General features: G+C 40.5%; 1 protein-coding gene and 1 pseudogene across 1 annotated transcript in view; one reads left to right on the top strand and one right to left on the bottom strand.

Annotated features, from left to right (window-relative positions):
* Window positions 1-3,257: 3,257 nt before the first annotated feature.
* On the bottom strand, window positions 3,258-4,440 carry LOC144543283 (18S ribosomal RNA; annotated as a pseudogene).
* Window positions 4,441-9,701: 5,261 nt separating this feature from the next.
* Window positions 9,702-19,527, top strand: part of fam184aa (family with sequence similarity 184 member Aa) — a 117,963-nt gene continuing 108,137 nt past the window's right edge. The window contains exon 1 of the mRNA XM_078291145.1: window positions 9,702-9,866. Coding sequence (XP_078147271.1) covers window positions 9,702-9,866 — 165 coding nt within the window. The remainder of the gene's footprint in view (window positions 9,867-19,527) is intronic.

Here is a 19,527-nt window from a genome sequence, read left to right as displayed (position 1 = left end):
ACAGAGCGGGTATGGGACTTCCAAAATTGTTATTCAATCATTATGCATTTAGTCTGCGGCATATTGCCCAATGGTCCCTTCCACCAGAAAGAGCTCCTCCATGGTCAAGTATTGAACGGGATGTGGCTGCCCCTCACCCCACTAGCATGTTTATCCATTAGATTGTCATCTGAGATGCAGTCCCGCCCGGTCCTTTCTCATCTGCAGGACATATGGAAAAAGGTAGCTAGGATCCATATCATAGACATTCACCTTAATTGGTTTAACCCGAAGTTATGTGTTGGTAGAGCCCCGTTCTTGTGGAAAGTGTGGATAAATAAAGGGATTCGGACACTTGGAGATCTGTTCAAAAACAATTTACTGAAATCTTTTGAAGAGTTAATCCAGGAGTTTGATCTCCCTCGATCCAGTATGTGGCAGTACTTACAACTGAGGCACTTGCTGTCTACTGTGCTGGGCTCTCCAAGAGCACCCCCTCAGCAATCTAAACTGCTCTCTGATATCATCAAAATATTTGGACTGGGTCATGAGGCCTCTCAATACTATTCCAAAATTTTGCCAGGCTACTACACTTCCAACAGCTTTAAGGACTATCTGGGAGAAAGATTTAAACCTTTCGTTTAATGAGTTAGAATGGAATAGGAAATGCCAAATTCAAAGAAAGTTGTCAAGGGATATAAAAGTAAGACTCATTCAATTTAAAATCCTCAATCGCTTCTATTGGACACCATCTAGACTACATCGATTAGGCCTTAAAAACACAGCAGACTGCTGGAAATGTCAGAATTTAGAGGGTACATTACTCCATGCTCTCTGGCAATGCCCTAAGATTCAAGACTTTTGGGAACAAGTCCACAATTGTATAAAGGAGATCACTAGCAATGACTTTGAATTCTCTCCCAGGTTATATGTGCTGGGTGACCCATTAGCTGTGAAAGACTGTGGAAATGCAGAACTGATCCAAACTGCCATAATGGTGGGTAGACTTTATTGAGGGGTTGGAAAAAGACAGAAGCTCCCTCTTGGCGGGAGTGGTTCATATAACTGGGAAAGGTGGCCTCATATGAACAACTTTTCTATAGAAAGACTGACAGATGGGAAGAGTATATTTTAAAATGCGGAAAATACCAGATCTATATCTCTAAGGATAAAAAATGTTGTATTCAATATCTGTATGTTTACCTTCAATATCGTATGCTATCCTAAGTGCCCTAAGTGTATTTTAATATATAATGTTTGTTTCATTATTTATTTGTAATTTTTTTTTCTATTTTTCCTCTTATCATATCTATTATTATTATTATTATTATTATTATTATTATTATTATTATTATCATTATTTATTTCTATTATATTAGTTATTGTTTTTCAGAACTGTTCAGTGCTGAGTGTTTTGTATGTTAAAATTGAAAAATGGCAATAAACTCTAAATCATAAAAAAAAAGGGGATAACAAAAACCTCCGGGCTACTCTAATCGTAATCCACCTCCCTGATAAGGGGGTGTGACAGAACGGGTAGGAAGACATCAAGCCCCCCACCCAGGGCTCCAGACTAACTTTTCCACTGGTAGCACTGGTGCTACCAACTTTCTCAGTTGGTCGCACCAGCACATGATTTGGTTGCAACCTTTTTTTTTTTTTTCTTTTTCTTTGTAAATCTTCGTATTTCTCATACACCACCGTGCCCCTGGGAACCTCCGGGAAGCGTCGACCGACGCGTCGAAACCTCCATGCTTCTGTGTCTCTCTTTCCGCCGACAGAACAGAGGGCTGTCAGGTGGACAGAGCTCGCGCATGTGCATGGAAATAAACGGCAATATGATATAAATGTATAGACTGTGTGTGTTTGTTTTGACTTACTGCGGTCCCTCTGTCCCAAATGCATCAAGCCAGCCGGTAAAAACTCCGCAATAAAGGCTGCGTTCACACATAGCGTTTTTTCCCCAACCGCCAGCGCCCTTTTCTCATTAAAAGTAATGGGAAGCGGCCGCAAGGCGCGCAAAAGGCGGCCGCTCGCAAAAAGCGCTGTAGCCGGCGTTTTTTTCGTCAGAGCGGAGTGCTTTCAAAAGTTGAGAAATGTTCAACTTTTCAGAAAAGTGCCGGGTGACGTGAACCACTTTTTCCAGCCAACCAATCGCGATCACAGAGACGCTGGCCGTTTCCCATAGCAACAACAAATATGGAGAAAGTGAAAGTGCCGGTGGAGAAATTGGACGTGAATTTCCGTTACTGCAACAGCGATCATAAAGGCAGTATGGATTATACTGGACATGTATTGGAAGTATCTGGTAAGCCTTTGCTTGTTGCACAACACTGTATTGTCTGCTAGAAGTGCTAACCAGCTGGTTAGTGAGATAGCAGCTGCTGAGCTAAGCTCAGACGTTGCCGTGATCCGCTTTTTATTTCTCCTCACAAAAAGCACTCCAGGCAGCGCTTTTTCCACATCAAAAAACGCTATGTGTGAATGCAGCCTAGTCCATACATCCATACTGATCTCCGTTCCAGCGCGTCCCCCCCCCCCCCGTACACGCGCACTGATGATTAAAGTGCAGGCAGGGAGAGTGCAGGTAGGGAGAGACCGACTGAGCCAGTGAAGAAGAAAAAGTACTACTTTCAACCACAATGGCTAATGCAGTACCCATGCCGGAGCGGCACCAAAACAGCCTAATGATCATCATGCACTCGCAGAAATGCGACCACGTGAAATTTTAACTCGCACACTCTCAAAAAATGGTTGCATATGCGACCATTTTGGTCGCAGTCTGGAGCCCTGCCCCCACCTCCCTCCGAAGGAGAGAGAGCGAGTTGGTAGGCACTCGGAGGCGCACGACGGGGGACCAGGAGCGAAGCCCCCACACCGCGCTGAGGTTTTATGGTTCCGAATGGCGACCAGGCCCGGTGGCACCGGACAGGCCTCCCCAAGGGTGCCCCAAGTCAAGCCTGCCACTCCATCAGCCCTCGGAGCAAACGAACAGGCCAGGGGGCGTAGGTGTCCGGGGGGGGGGACTGCAGCGTCCAGTCGGGACTAGGTCCAGACAGAGAGGGTGGTGTTTGGTTCAACACGCGGCGCCGCCATGCAGCCTCCTCCCCCACACTGGGGGGTGAGGACAACGGGACGGACGTCGCAGCCTCGGGCAACGCTGGAAGGGAGACCCGAGACAGCTGGCACGCGCGTAACGCGAACAGAGCGGAAAGGGACCCGAGAGTCCCACAGCCGACTGCAATGCCCGACTCATGCGGGCTGCAACGGGCAACCGGTAATGATCCTTACGCAGGTTCACCTACGGAAACCTTGTTACGACTTTTACTTCCTCTAGATAGTCAAGTTTGATCGTCTTCTCGGCGCTCCGCCGGGGCCATGACCGACCCCGGCGGGGCCGATCCGAGGACCTCACTAAACCATCCAATCGGTAGTAGCGACGGGCGGTGTGTACAAAGGGCAGGGACTTAATCAACATGAGCTTATGACCCGCACTTACTGGGAATTCCTCGTTCATGGGAAATAATTGCAATCCCCAATCCCTATCGCGAGTGGGGTTCAGCAGGTTACCCACGCCTCTTGGCGAAGGGTAGACACACGCTGATGGCGCGCGTGCAGCCCCGGACATCTAAGGGCATCACAGACCTGTTATTGCTCAATCTCGTGTGGCTGACCGCCACTTGTCCCTCTTAGAAGTTGGACGCCGACCGCACGGGGCCGCGTAACTAGTTAGCATGCCAGAGTTTCGTTCGTTATCGGAATTAACCAGACAAATCGCTCCACCAACTAAGAAGGGCCATGCACCACCACCCACAGAATCGAGAAAGAGCTATCAATCTGTCAATCCTTTCCTTGTCCGGGCCGGGTGAGGTTTCCCGTGTTGAGTCAAATTAAGCCGCAGGCTCCACTCCTGGTGGTGCCCTTCCATCAATTCCTTTAAGTTTCAGTTTTGCAACCATACTCCCAAAGACTTTGGTTTCCCGGACGCTGCCTGGCAGGTCATGGGAATAACTACTACTACCCATTTGAGTCAATTGAGTCTTTAGAGTGAGTTTTTAGGGAAACATTACATTAGTGAAATGTAAATGTCCATCATTCAGTTGTTCATCATCAAAAAGTTGTGTCAAATTGGAGTACTCAATTTCTGACAAGACAAGTCAAGTTATGACCCGTTAAACTAAACTAAAATAAATTAATTTTACAACGTTTTGTGTGTTGTTCTTGCATAGATTTAATGATATTTTTTTCACTTTACTTAAAGCAAACAATGACCACTTATAGTGACTTATAACCAGCTTGTAATGTATTATATCTGCCTATACCTCAGGAATTTCATTATTTAACTTAAAGCACCCAATGACCACTTAGAGTAACTTATAATCACATTATAATGCATTATAACAGTGATTATAATGCATTATAAAATGATTATAATGTATTACAACTATGAGAATTATAATACACTATGATCCTTGCAAAAAAATGTCAGAGTGACCAGCAATTATGAAGTATTATGATACTTGACCTTATAAGTCATTATAAAATGCTTTATAATGTGTTATGATCAGGAGTTAAAGTGGGCCGGAACGATCCGGAACGGCGTTCCGGCACCTTCAATTAATAAGTAAATAAATCTGATTGGCAATTTCATACATAATAATGTCAGGCGAGTTCACAGGGCTGCCAACTCTCACACATTGACCGTGAGACTCACGCAATTGACATTTTTCACACGCTCTCACGCAACAAGTCCATTTTCTCACGCAGTGAAAAACAAATTCATAACTGATAACGTTGCGGCGCGAAAAGAGACACTGACAGCGCACGGAGAGACAAGACAGAGCAGCACCGTGCAGCAGCGAGTTATTGAGACCATATGAATAGCGAGAAATATACACAAATCTATTATATTGTAATTTATTCCCATGCATGGTGCTCAGAGTAATCTCAGTCAGTGGCTCTTCTGCGTCTCTCCCTCTCCTGTAGCGCCGTGCACACGCAGGCAGGAGTGAGAGTGAGTTACTATGGTCACGGGACGCTCTGTGTCTGTCGCTCTGAAACTTTCTCGCGATTCCCAATAATAGATTTTTAGGTTAGTATGCCAATGCAAAATCATGAATGTAAGCACCTCAATGCTGAAATCTAGTAATATAACATAATTTTACATTTTTGGTTAACATTATATGGGGTTGCTGTTTCTTGTCACTTTAACCCCTGGTTAGGATTATTGTTATAAAGCATTATGAATATTTATGAGTGCTTATAACTATAATTATATAGTGCTATAAGCAGATTATAACGCATTATAAGTATGTTTATAATGCATCAATTCAAAAATCCACTGGAATTCTCAGTGTTAATTCTAAAATAATCTGCCAGGGCATTAAAATAATTTCACTCATAACATGGTGGTTAAGAAAGAAAGATTTTTCCAAGTATCCATTTAAGATGTTCAGGGCTTTACCTTTTATACACACACACACACACACACACACACACACACACACACACACACACACACACACATTTAAAGTCTATTGTGCAGTACACCATGATCACCAGCAGATATCAGTAAATGACCGGTCACAGCTGCAGTATCTCACTTACATTGACTGATATTTTGCAATGATGTTATGCATGGCAGTCTGGCAAAGACCTATGACATTGCCTTGTTTCCTAGAATAGGATATTAGATATAAAATGCTTTATAATGTGTTATGATTATTGTTATAAAGCATTATGAATATTTATGAGTGCTTATAACTATAATTATACAGTGCTATAAGCAGATTACTTGTTTCCTAGAATAGGAAATTAGATAAAGGTTTTAATACACAAGAAGACAACACTCACTACTGTCTCTATCACTGCTGTCTGGTCCTCTTTAAACTTAAAAGGGAAATGCATTGCATTTTATTTAAGGTTCCCTGTACCTCACATCTACTGCCTTTTAAATCAATTTATTATGATGCCAGATCACAGTACTGGTTAGTTTAGTTGGTTAGTTGGTTTTTGCAACTATGCACTTTTGAAATGAAAATCTCTCGTCTCCCTCAATGATTTTAAAGCAATGATATTTCACATTTTCTATGATGTTATGCGATTGTTTTTTTATATTGTATTTCTCTGTAAATTGCTGACTGTGTGACTGAATTGTAGACCTATTGTGCATTTTTTTTAATGTTTTTTGTTCTCAGGTCTCTCTTGGAAAAAGATCTGGATCTCAGTGAGTCTACCTAATTAAATAAAGGATAAATAAAATGTAAAAGAACGCAATTGTTCCTACTCTACTGTTTGAGCTTTAGTCATTAGTTTAACCGTATATAGCATTATTTTTTTAATCAGTTATTCATATTTTTGCAGCATAATTGAAATGCTTTAGTGTGAAATGGCTTTTAAACGGTCGATGTCTACTTATTAATGTTGTACCACTCATATATATATATACATCACTCAATCTAATGCCTTATTGAAGGAAAACAAAATATTTGACATTTTCCTCTAGGAAACCTGTAGCTATAGCAATTTTCAAAACAGGTTACAGAGTTACTTCACAGACAATAAAGCCATGGCATAAAAGCCAATGAGATGTCAATGAAAGACATGAATGAAAGATGCCTGGCATTAATTAAAAACAGGGCTAAAAGGGAATAAAATAAGGAATAAAATAAGGTGAATAAGTTAGTGGTTTAAAAGTAGATTTTGTCAAATTAGGTTCCACAAGTGCCCAGAAAATCAGTTTGCATCCAAGAAAAAAAATATGAAAACTACTAAATGTGCCACTTGAGTGTCAAAATAAAAGTCTTCTTTAATGTAACTCATATTTTTTGTGTTTGGAAGTCTTCAATACACAGCTCTATGGGTTAACCATTTTTGACAGCTCTGTTTTCTTCGCTATGTTGGCTGGCTTCGTCAAAAACTGCACAATTTCACCTGACCCCATTTTTTAGATGCAAAACCTTTCCTCTTCAAATTAGCGAATGCAGTGGAGGAAAGAGTAGCATATTTGCTTTGAAATATGGAATGGTTTCTTAAAACGAAAATACTGAGAAAGCAGTCTCAAAACAGGATTTAAATACACTTCTTTCGTAAAATGACACAGTTACTTTTGGAGTTTCACATCTACAAACATTTCTCAGACACAGCGCTGCTCTAGAGGCTGAAGTAATGTCATTGGTTGAGTTCCCTCAATGGGCAGAGCAAAGGAACCACCGGTTTTGGAACTGGCAAACTGGAATGGCAAAGAAGTAGCTCTCGTCAAAATATAAATAGAAGATATAATGGCAATGTCTTCTTTTTGGATTCATTAATTAACTGGACAGTCATGATATTGGAAGGTTAGCAGGCTCGCTAACTAGCTTACAGCTGTAGATGATGGCTAGATTAGGGTAAACATATTTTTTTCCAGTTAGTAGGAAGAGCACTAGGCTTCATAATAATAGCTAGCTCCACATTTACCCCTTGTCTTTTTCACTGGGCTTCAGTCTAACATTAAAGACCCCATGAAGTGGCATGGAGAGCGTGATTTGCTTCTGTGTATTGATGTATTTCCACATGAAACAGAAGGTTAGGGAGGGAAGCATCAGTGGGAGGGGCTTATTTGAATATTAATGACATATGAAGGAAGTGGGCAGTATTCCCATCATAGTCAGTATCCCTTGTGTGTTCCCATTTTTACATTGCTATAGTCCTGTTACTTGTAATCTGTTACTCCTCTGCACCTTGCTGAATAGAGTTGACGTCATCGACAGCTCTAGTAGAAAGAGGTTTACAGAATGTGTTGTCCCATAGAGTATGCTGCATTCAAGTTGTATGCGAAAAATCATTTGACTACGGATGAAACAAAGCCACGACTTGAAGGTGTTAATGCATTTTAACTTGTTTGAAGCCATCAAGATGCCATGACTGTAGTTTTCTGTAGACTTTAGTTACTACCTATCAGCTTTTCCAAACTTAACACGCTTATCACTTAGTGATGATACATTTGAGTTCATGTTTTACAGCAAACTAAACATTGGAATTCAGGAGGTTTGAGAAATCAGGGTTGAACAATATTTTATTTTTTTAAAGATTATTAAAGATGGTAAATACTACTAGAAAATACTGTTCCCACCTGAAAGCTGAGCTGAACAGTATTTTCTAGTGGTATCGACCATCTGAAAGCTGAGTGAACAGTATTTTCTAGTATTTTCAACTAGGAAACTCATAGCTGCCATTTTTCCCTTATGACATAAATATAGCATGAGGTCTGCGATTTAAAGTCCCTCAGGTTGTAGAGACAGCAGGCTAACCTTTGGTCATTGCAGATGGGAAATATTTCCTGCAACAGGCAACAAAGTGAGACGCAGTGTTCAATAAATGTTTCCCGGCAGCAAGATGTTTCTGCGGGATTACACTAGTTATGCTGTTGTCCATCAGAATTGCCTGATATGCTGCTCAAGTTAATGCAGCTAATGTTAGTCCTGACTGTCTCCTACAGTATTTTGTAGGCTTAAAGTGAGAAATATTAGGCTAACATTTTTGATTATTTGTTTACTGTAATTAATTAGCAGCTATTTGTTACTCTGCCTCATATATAATTTCATAGATTGTAATGAAGTTGCAAGGTATATTTCCTTGAATTTTCTTCAAGCAAAGAATAATGTTGAACAAATAAAAGTTTAGCCTATATCCATCTGTGATGTACGTTTAAGTCAAAGTCAGCAATGGGAAAATATTAGTAAAGATATTTATTTAGGCTCCACCATCCATGAACAGTAAACCTATTGTCTATTTATTGCCGTGTTGAACAGCAGGTCCTGTCTATCCATTCTACATCATAAAATCTATGGCCAGTCCTGTCCAGCCCACATGCTGCCTTCAGAGTCCCCCGTAAACTCCTACGTCCGAGCTGCGACGTCGTAAATATGGATTGTCACTGCATTCAAGTGCTTTTTAGTGGGAAATAATAACAACATGGACCCAGTAAAAGTAGATATTGGTGTCTGTCAAGTCAAAGAAGCACCTCTATAAGCATAAATCAATTACATTTTCAGAAAATCATTAATTTATGTATTTTTCTTTAAAAAAAAAAAATCGTATAACTTGCATCATCATCACTTGTTTGACTACTAACTATTAAGTACTGTATGAATTTCATATTATAAAGATCTATTACAGCCTAAGAAGATGGTAAACTATTCCGCAAATAAGATGGTGTAAAACATGAGTTTTCATGTGGTTACCCCAGTCCTGTTGACCATTTTGTTAGTACGTTTCATGTGCGTTTAAATCATAACTGCCATATTTCTGACAGCCCCTGAACGCAGCATCACACAGCTTGTTTAGCTGCAGTTTGTCCAGGATGACTGAATGGATCAAACAGACTGGGCTGCTTACTCAACGTGTTCGCTGTTGTTTGTTGTTAATGAACCATTTGAAGCAGTAGATAAAGCTCTATTTTACCGACTTGTAATAAAATGTAAACCACGGATTCTTATTTGAACCGCGGCGCGCCTCGTATGAGCATCTTGAGCGCGTCACCGTCACTCTCATCATTCGAAACGCTCGTGCCCGATGCGGATGCGTGCAATGGAACGGTAACGCGCCCCGCGGTCTCTGCTCTCTCACTGGATCCGAAAAATAAACTGGAAACACAGAGCGATGAATGGATTTAACGTGTAACAGTCTTCACTCTATTTTATTTGGATTTAAAGCGTCGTGTTTGGTTATTGTGGGTGAAAATGGCGACTGGAGCAGGCTGGCAGCCTCCTTACACCACCTCCACCATCAACACCAAATATACCCCCTCTTCAACATCCACTATGTTTTATGAGGGGAGCTTAACGCTGGAATACACTCAAGACCTGCATCTGAAGATGAGCAAGAAGATTGCGCAACTGACCAAGGTCTGTTGATGTTGATGCTGATGTAGGAAGTAATGAGCAATTTAGAGCAGGTCGGAATGTAGATGGAGTGGTGCTGTAGAGCAGATTGGGTTGATGCTGATGTGGGATGTAGTGGTAATTTAGAGAATGTCAGGATGTTGATGAAGTGTGTTTTCGAGCTTGCTGGTGATGAAGGAAGTAGTAGGCTTTTAGAGTAGGGTGGGATTATACTGATGTAGGATATAGTGTTATGTTAGAGTAAATTGGGATGTGGATGTAGTTGTATTTTAAAACAGGTTGTAGTGATACTGATGTAGGATGTGGCTGTATTGTAGAGCAGGTTGGGTGGGATTATGCCCATGTAGGATGCAGTGGTATTTTAGAGCAGGTCGGGATGATGCTGATGTAGGATGCAGTGGTATTTTGGAGCAGGTTGGGATGATGCAGGACGGAGTGGTATTACAGACTGGGATGATGCTCATACAGCATGTAGTTTTATTTTAGAGTAGGTTGCGTTGATAATGTAGGATGTTGTGGTATTGTAGAGTGGGATGAAGCTGATGTAGGATAAAGATTTAGTTTAGATCAGGTTGCATTGATGATGATGTAGAATGTTGTTGTATTATAAGGTGGGATAAAGCTGATTTAGGATAAAGTTTTAGTTTAGAGCAGTTTGCATTGATGATGATGTAGGATGTTGTGGTATTATAGGGTGGGATAAAGCTGATGTAGGCTAGGTTGGGTTGATGCTGATATAGCTTGTAGTTTTATTTTAGAGCAAGTTGGAATGATGATGTAGGTTGTGGTATTACAGGGTGGGATGATGCTGATGTAGGATGTAGCTTTATTTTGGAGCAGGTTTGGATGATGCTGATCTAGGATGTAGCTTTGTTTTGGAGCAGGTGGGAATGATGCTGATGTAGAACAGAGTGGTATTTTAGAATAGGTTGGCATGAAGCTGATGTAGGATGTAGTTTTATTATAGAGCATGTAGGGGTGAGGCTGATGTAGGATGTGATGGTATTTTAGACCATGTCAGGATGTGGATGGTGTCTTATATTAGAGCAGGCTGGGATGCTGCTGATGTAGGATGTAATGGGATTTTCAAGCAGGTTGGGATGATGCTGATGTAGGATGTAGTTTTATCTCAGAGCTGGTTGGGATGATGATGGTGTGGGATGTGGTGGTATTAGGATGATGCTGATGTGGGATGTATTGGCATTTTAGAGCAGGTTGGTGGATGTCCTGCATCCTTATCAGGCTTTCTGATGCTGAAGCTGGCTAATAGGCTAGTGACATTTTTGAGGAGGTATGTTCACTGTGGATAGGTATTACCAGGCTATATTGTAATAGTAGCAAATTGGTAGAAGAAAAGTAGACTTTAGAGTTGTTTATATCCTACTGTGATCCCACCATTCTGTGTATTTCAATAGCAATTAGGTTCATCGCTTGGTCACAAACTCTATCTAGACAAAGAGGTGACTACACTGTGTTTCATTAGTGACTAGGGTGATAAGTGGGTGTTCTCTGCAGAGGAAGAGGTTGGTATACTCGGCAAGGCTGTGAATTTACCCTCAACCACACCAGTGTTTATCCTGTGTGTGTTTTCTGCCGTCAGAGGGCTGCTATTGCCGCCCAAGGGCTGAAGGAAGTTATGTAACCTTGGAGAGATGCAGGGGTTTGGCAGTGCTGCTTCTTTGTAGTCTACCTGAAACAGTACAGTATCATCCTAGTAGCATCCTATGTCCTTCAATAGAGCCAGAATCAAATTTAATTGGCAGCTACATTTACAAGTTCGATTTGCCTCAGCGCAGCGGTGAACAAAATGTAAATACAGCAATTTAGACAACCATGCTGTAAATGGTGAGAGACTAGTAGAAGTAGAAGACAGCAGATTTGACATAATATAACATGGATGACACTCCACACTGAATTTACACACACAGATAGTGTAGAATAGGATAGGCTTTGCAAATATAACATTACATATAGATGTAGAAGATGGATATTCTGCATAACAGGATTATAATACAGTGTTCCCAGTGTTTCTTACTGGGTCCCAGGTTATTTGCATTGGTGGAAGAATTGGCTGGATACGGGACGGGGAAATCAAGTTGCACAAACAACGCATTTAGCACTTGAAATACATTGTTTTATTGGTTTTCGGAATCTGTTTGGGCCGACACAGATGTGTTATCTCTATGTATGGGGAAACACCGAACTGAAACTGAGTACAATGTAGTCTATTGCAGAGTTCTATCTGTAATTTTAATTATGAGTTGGAAACCAAAATGTTTCATGGGCTTGTTTCTGTAGGGTCCCAGTTCTGTAGGGTACCAGTATGTTTTAATAAGCCTGGGTCTCGGGGCGAGAGACTGAATTAGTAAAATTTAGATGAAGAAGCTGTAGTCTGGTCTTTGAAACCATTGAAATGCCATTCAGTAGTCTGCATAATATACAAGGATGGGATTCCTCAAGTTTTTTTTTCTTCTAGGAATTAGTCTATTTTACTGTTTTTCTGGTGTTGTACTGATCACATGCCTGCGTAGAGGCTAAGATCACTTCCTTGTGTTCTGCACCTAGATGTTCTTGCTTTGAAAAATTGAAAGCGTTATAACTGATTTATGCCTCTGTGCTTTGCTGGTGTAAATGGGTCTGCACTGGGCTACACAGAGGGGGATAAGATAAGATAGCACTTTATTAATCCCCTTGGGGAAATTCAGGAAATCAGGGATTCAGGGATGTGGGTATCTGTAGGCTGCGGAGCCTACTGCTTGATAGTTCTTTGTGACGGTATTGTGATGAATGCATTCACAAACTGTAATGAAAACGTATACAGTAACTAAGGTTAGATCAATATATTGATTTGCTGATATATCAGGCTGACATTTTAATAAGTATGGGACAGTGGCCAGTCATGTGGTCCACCTCTGATATGATGGAGGTTTCTCCCTGACCACAGCAGTCTGGAAAACCTGACATGACATTTTATATAATTTTGCACATTTTATTTTCTCTTTTATATTGTTTTTGTAAATTAATTCTTAATTTCAAGGCTGTAATGCATCTCGGAGTTTCTCCTACCATTGGACAGGTGTGGTGGGCCAATCAAAAGTTGTAGAGAACTGGGAAGCTTTGAATGGCTGTAATTAACTTCTTGTCCATTTTGCACCTGCCAGGCGGAACTGTTGTTCATGAAACAAACTCACATTGGTTGGAAAACAAGAAAGTGCTGAATCTGATGCCATGGCCAACTCTTCTCGGCCGACAACCTTGTTCACCAGCGACACATTGATTGAGTTCCCCTGGTCGCTCAGCTCTATTGGAAATTAATGGACTTCCTGTGACCTGTTGATCGTGTTGCGAATGCATGGTTATGGTTCTAGTGCAGGATGCAGTGATAAAAGCAATTCCTATAGGACAATTTATGATACTGAAACCAACAACTCTTAACAATGGGTCTTTACTTAATTTCTGTCTCTTGTGTGTCCATTAGGGCATGAAAGCATTTGGTCACCCAGCCACAGTGGCTAATAATGTAAGAGAAAACATTGTTGTTTGAACATTGTTTGAACACAGGTTGGCTACATGCCAATGTGTCTAGAATAATTGACAGCCTAGTAGTTTGACTTAGTAGTGCAAACTAGGTTAATAGGTTAGTAGTCTAACAGTTTGCATTTTGTTAGTCTGCACAATAGCCTGCAAAATAAGTTTGAAAATTATTTTGAAAACCAATTTCTCAAAACGGATCTGATCACTTTGATTCATTTATAATTGGACCTGAGCTTGTTTTTCAGAAAAAAACACAGTCTATTTATAAAGTCAGAATTATATGATTAAATCCTGGATGTGTTTATGGGCTCTGCATTAAGGGGTTTTCTAATATACTCTAATGTAATCAGTAGGGAGTGAGGTTGAGGAACCAGTTCCAATGTTTCCAGGCCTGACAAAAGACGTTTGCCTCACCGACACCCGGTTTTTATCCTGCTCTTTTTCTTGAATAGAACAAAACGCACTGTTTGTACCTCACTATCAAAGAGCCCCGCTCTCTGTTCTTACCTTGTCTGCTGTGTTTGAGACTGTGATTTTGTGATGTTGTGTAGTGATGCTTGGGGAGGAAAGCGTGTTCACTTTCCTAGTAGCAGCAGAGCAGCATGGCAATGTTAGAAAGAACAGATCCAAAGTGTTGCTAAACTACGATTAGGAGCGCAAACTAGACAAGTGACTACAGAAACTTTGTATGGAAACTTTGACAAGTGTCTGGTGAGGGAAAATAATGGAGCTCAAATGTCAAGGGATCCCATCAAGACTGCTTCTGAGGATAAAAGACTTTCATTAATCCTTTAATTAGTGAATGTGATGGTAATCCTATGAAAATGAGGAGAGTGGAGCAACAGAATCGGTCTTTCCGACATCAGAGTTTTGTTAGCGCCAAAGGCTGTTGCTCCATTCAAAACACTACAATGACGCACAGGCTACTAACCTTTTAATAAGGCTGATTTATGCTAGTTCCAAGTGAACTGACTATGAATGGGAGACCGACTTTGTGGATGTGTTCATATCCATGTGAGCTTTAGGCCACTCTCTTGTACAAGCTGTACTGAACTTGAAAAAATCCCCTCAGCCCCACAAAATCCCATAGGTGCCTTATAGTTATAGTAAATCAGGTTGATATTGGCCTTTTTGTAAAATTCAGATATTGGCCAAACAGTCATCCACCTCTGATATGACGAATATGATGCAGTTTGATTGATTACATGTTTACATTATTTACAACTGAGTAGTAGTCTACGCAAAGTAGGCTACGCATGATTATTATCATTATGAATATTGGGTTTCAATGGAGAGTTTTAGTGTCCCATGATGGTCTAGATGCTGTTTTAGAGGCTTTTCCACCCTGACAAGAATACAATTCTGGGGGGAAAAAATCGGGACAGCCTAGATGACACTACAGGTTAATACTTTAGTTCTCTGGTTTCTGTCTGAAAGACTTTGACAGCAAAATAACTAATGTGATTTCTCAATGATAATCCTGGGACCTCTTTTAACCTTCCTGCGTCCCATGCTGCCGATCCTGCAAGCACTGGCTGTTTCTCGATTAGTAGGGCCTCGCTTTATGCCTCTCTGCCCTGCGTGAGTAGATTTTCATTAAAACCTTGCCCATGGTCCAGCTCTTGGGACCAGGAACACAGATACTTGTGTTTTTTATTGAAAGCATGCTTTACTGGTGCCTAGAAGTTGCAGAAGCTTGATGAAAACGTCTCGTCTTCCCTGTGTAGGACCCTTTAGGTTGACTGGAATTTTTACTGCCACAAAATGACTGTCTGTGGGGGGTTGTTGATCAATACCAATGATTCAACTATAGGGACGGGACAATATATCGAAATTCAATATATTGCGATACAAAAATGTGTATCATGGGGCATAAAAGATAACCGCGATATTAGCTCCATTTTATTCTGCTGTAGTAATCATAAATGAGACGGCTTGACCATCACAGTTTCACAAGCTCTCCATCCAAATTATGTTATTTTCACTATTCACTTATTTTCACTTTGTAATGACATTTTTATATTGTTGTTTACATTCTAGAGTAATGAGAGAATGCACGGTCGTACTTTGTTGTCGTTGAACTTTATTATATACTTCATTGATATATTTATTGCACCGTAGTTGTATCGAATCGTGAACCCCATATCGTGTATAGAATCATATCATAACATAAGCATACTGTCCCATCCCTAGTCAACGATTACTTGGCCAGCTGCTGAGATTTCTGGCTTTCAAAACTCACTTTCCGGCCTGTACTCCACCCCCTCTACTGTGAAAATATGAGTTTGCTGTTTATGTCAAGTACAGGCCACCGTAGCTCAAGGGGACAGGAGGAAGTGCGGGGGCTGTACAAGAGACTTGTGTAGAAGGAGAAAAGTTCTAGCAATGTTGTTGCAATTCCTACTGGTGGTGATAGGGGGCGATAGAGATCATACATTACTTAATGCCCCCTTTAAACAGAGAAGTGGAGTTTCCCAGACTGAATGACTGTAACTGTAGTAGCTGCAGGATGTTGTATGTGCCTCAGGGATTGGTTTGGTTGGAGCCTCGGGATGGAAAACCTCCCAGTGAAACTCGCAGTAGGACAGAAGAAGAAGCAGATGTGGCCGTTCACGCTCTCTTCTTTCTCTTTTTTAACCTGTTTTATCCGGGGATGACTCGCTCAGTATTAGGGGTGTCACGATTCTCCAAATCCACGATTCAATTTGACTTTCGATTTTAAGGTCACGATTCGATTTTCGATTTTCGATTTTCGATTTAAACATATTTTTTTTTCAGCACTGACGGCTATGCCATTGTTAGACTATCGAGTCTTGATTTGTAAAGATCAACAGATCATTGGTTTTATGCCCTGACAACTGTCATTTACATTTTTAAATTCTTCTTTAAAAAGATGGTATCAAGTGTGATATAACTGCCATATTTTTTTTTTTGGAATGTACCACACTAAGGCCATATGGTCACATTTTTTCAAAGTTTTTCCATTTAAAAAAACATAACTTTGCCTTTAATTTGGTACCAAATACATGGCAAGGCGATTCAGGGCATCTCCTTACTTAAGTGTCATTCACAGTATGACAACAAAACAGATCCTTCCTATCTTGGCTAACGATAAGCTTTCAAAATACATACAAAAAAATAAGATCAGACAATAATAGTCGGCAAACAAATATGGAAAAAGTCGCCAAACTTATATGGATAAAAGTTGCTGCAACCCGGCCAGTCCTCCTACCGACTCTTCGGCGCACTGCCTCCCGGAAAACAGCATCCGTCTCTGGTGGTGAGAGCCAGGTAGGTCCCACTGTTTAGTGAAGGTGATCTTGTGTCTTGTTTTATCGAGCAAGAACAAGCGATTTCGATCAAAAGACTTCAACTCACAATGTCTTCGTAACTTTCCACTGTCGTCATTGAAATGTTTTTTTTTCTTCAGACGTGTGCAAGTAGGCAGGGGTGGAGAGAAAAAAAATACTGGGAGAATCGCGAACCTGCTTGTGATTTCGAAGGTCGAAATCGAACGCTCATTTCGATCGATTTTCGATTTAGAATTGAAATCGTGACACCCCTACTCAGTATGCTCTTTTTCCACATCGCTCTGCTTCACGTTCATATAGTCCCACATATTCCCACTGAGCTGCCCAGGACAACCACAGTCTACTCTTTGCCACTATTTTCACATCTTTATTTAATATTCAACATTTTGTGACCCGTTTATACACTGAAGTGTTTACACATGGACAGAAAGAGAGAGAGATGTTCTCTATCTCCTTTAGCTCTCTCTTTGCCCCCGCAACACACACACACACACACACTCTGGTGTCTCAGCCACTGTTCATGGCCGAGTCTTAATCACGCTGGTTAATCTGATTACATAACAGTCAGTTTCACTGCTGATCAATCTATACTTGCTTAATGAGATCAGATGCACTGCTACACACACACACACACACACACACACACACACACACACACACACACACACACACATCCATGCAAAATACTCATAAGCACGCAGAGTTCCAGTTGCACATGCACACATACACACATACATATGGAGGCAAACGTGCAAGCACACAAACACACACACAAATGGAAATAGATAAACTGCTTGGTGATTTAAACAGAAAAAAAACAGCTACTACAGTCAACAGGCAAAGCAGCTGTTATTACAATAAAATCTCACTACAATAAAATCTCACTACTGCCCTTATGGAGGGGTATTTTGGTGAAAAAATTGTAAGAAAAACAGGCAAACCAATTGTAAAAGTTGTAATTTTAGTGGAATATGTGCTGTTTGGTGGATTATATGTATGACAGAGTGGCTCCTAAAGGAACCCCTATACCGTTATGTAAACATATGGGTCTCTATTTCTGTGATGGCGCATGGTGAAGTGGCATTTTTGTCGGGCACACACTATTTTTTCCTCACCTGTGCCTGTTTGGTGTTTTGTTGACTCGCCGTGAATCATGTCAGTAGCGATCACACAGTGCATTGCAATTTTGGTGTTAAGGATGTTGGCCAATTTGACTTTGATATAGGCCTAAATCCCTCAAGCAGGAAAAAATATGTTTTTTCATTTTTCATTCTCCACTGAAAAAACAGGGAAAGATTGGTTGTCAGTTTTACAAAATCATAATATGTTCTATCTAGAAATTGTTTGTACTCTTTACGCTATGCAATCAATTACAATTAATTCAATCCAAAGCAAATAATTTGTGTTGATTAAACACATTTCAAATATATGGAACAAATGTACACAATTCTTTTAAGTAAATCCTAAGACCTTTTTTTTTTCAATGAATTGTCATCCAACATAGAACTGTCAGTATGCGCCATGATGCACAGAGTGGGGATTGTGGAGGCGGCCGCATATAGACATATAGACATCAGGGACTGGCTGGTGGATACACTGGATCAACAGATGTCAACCAAATGTGTTATCTCCTCCCAAACTAAATTAACATCATCTGCCCTCAGCAGCTAATTAAAGGTGCAGTGTACTCGCTCCTGGGGTGCTTGGACTGTTCTCTTCCATCACCTGTCAGAGGGAAGGAAAAGAGGTGATTTGATTGGTCATGACTGAAGCCAGGCCCACCACATCACTCTGATGTACCACCACTAATGGTCATACAACCACCATGTATACTTATCCATGTTAGAAACAACACATATGATACCTTTGGAGGTCATGGTGGACAGATATTTGACATTTCAAAACGTCCAAAGCCACTTTTGAACTGTTATGCAATGAAACTGAAGCATTCATTGCGCTGATCACGCCAAGCCTAAATAATTATTTATTCAACAAATGCATTTCCATCACTATTTATTGCATTATTTCTTTATCAACAAAAACATTTTCCATTTCAGGTGAGCATAAAAACGTTTTTTATGCCATTGAGGAAATTTAATTTGAATTTTGCCATTTCCATTGAGCTTATCTAATTCGATATGTCATAATTTGCAACATATATTTAGATGGAAATATAGATATAGACAAAGCGACAGACAAACAGGAATGTGTGGTATGTTTATTCCTTTATTCCTATATCTCCAGAGAGAGATGAGAAAGAGAGATGAAGATCAACAGAGAGAGAAAGAGGGGTGGGGGAGAGAGAAGAAGACGGGAGAAAAAGAAGACAAAAGGATGAAAGCAAGGGGAGAGGGAGAGGAGAGAGATGAAAGCACCAGGCGCACTAACGTCATTAAAATAATAATGTATAATTGAAGGAATGTTTCCATGGCTGACTTACTGCTGGGAATTAGAGCCTCACACTCAAGAAGATGAGCAGGCTAAAAACTACCTTGCTGTGAAATCCTTTACTGTCATCTGAAAGCCTTACATGCTGTTGTGGTACCGGCAGTAATGTAGTGGTAAATTAAAAAGTGGGCAAACTATAAAGTCAGTGATCATTATAAGTCAAACAACCTCCAATGTCAGCAAAAATAATTTTATTTGATACTATTTACTTATGAATGAATATCATAAAGAGTTATTTTAGGCCTAAAAAGGTGGTTCAACTCTATTCTGCAAATATAAAGTTGGGTGAATTGGAAATGAATTGAAAGTGTGATGTCCTTTGCACCACCACAATTCTTTCTAGGCTCTGTCAGACCGCAGGAAAAGCACAG

Source organism: Centroberyx gerrardi, chromosome 21, assembly GCF_048128805.1.
Source record: "Centroberyx gerrardi isolate f3 chromosome 21, fCenGer3.hap1.cur.20231027, whole genome shotgun sequence".
In the NCBI taxonomy this organism is placed as follows: Eukaryota; Metazoa; Chordata; class Actinopteri; order Beryciformes; family Berycidae; genus Centroberyx; species Centroberyx gerrardi.
The sequence above is the reverse complement of the archived record's forward strand: the minus strand, read 5'-3'. Positions and strand labels throughout refer to the sequence as shown.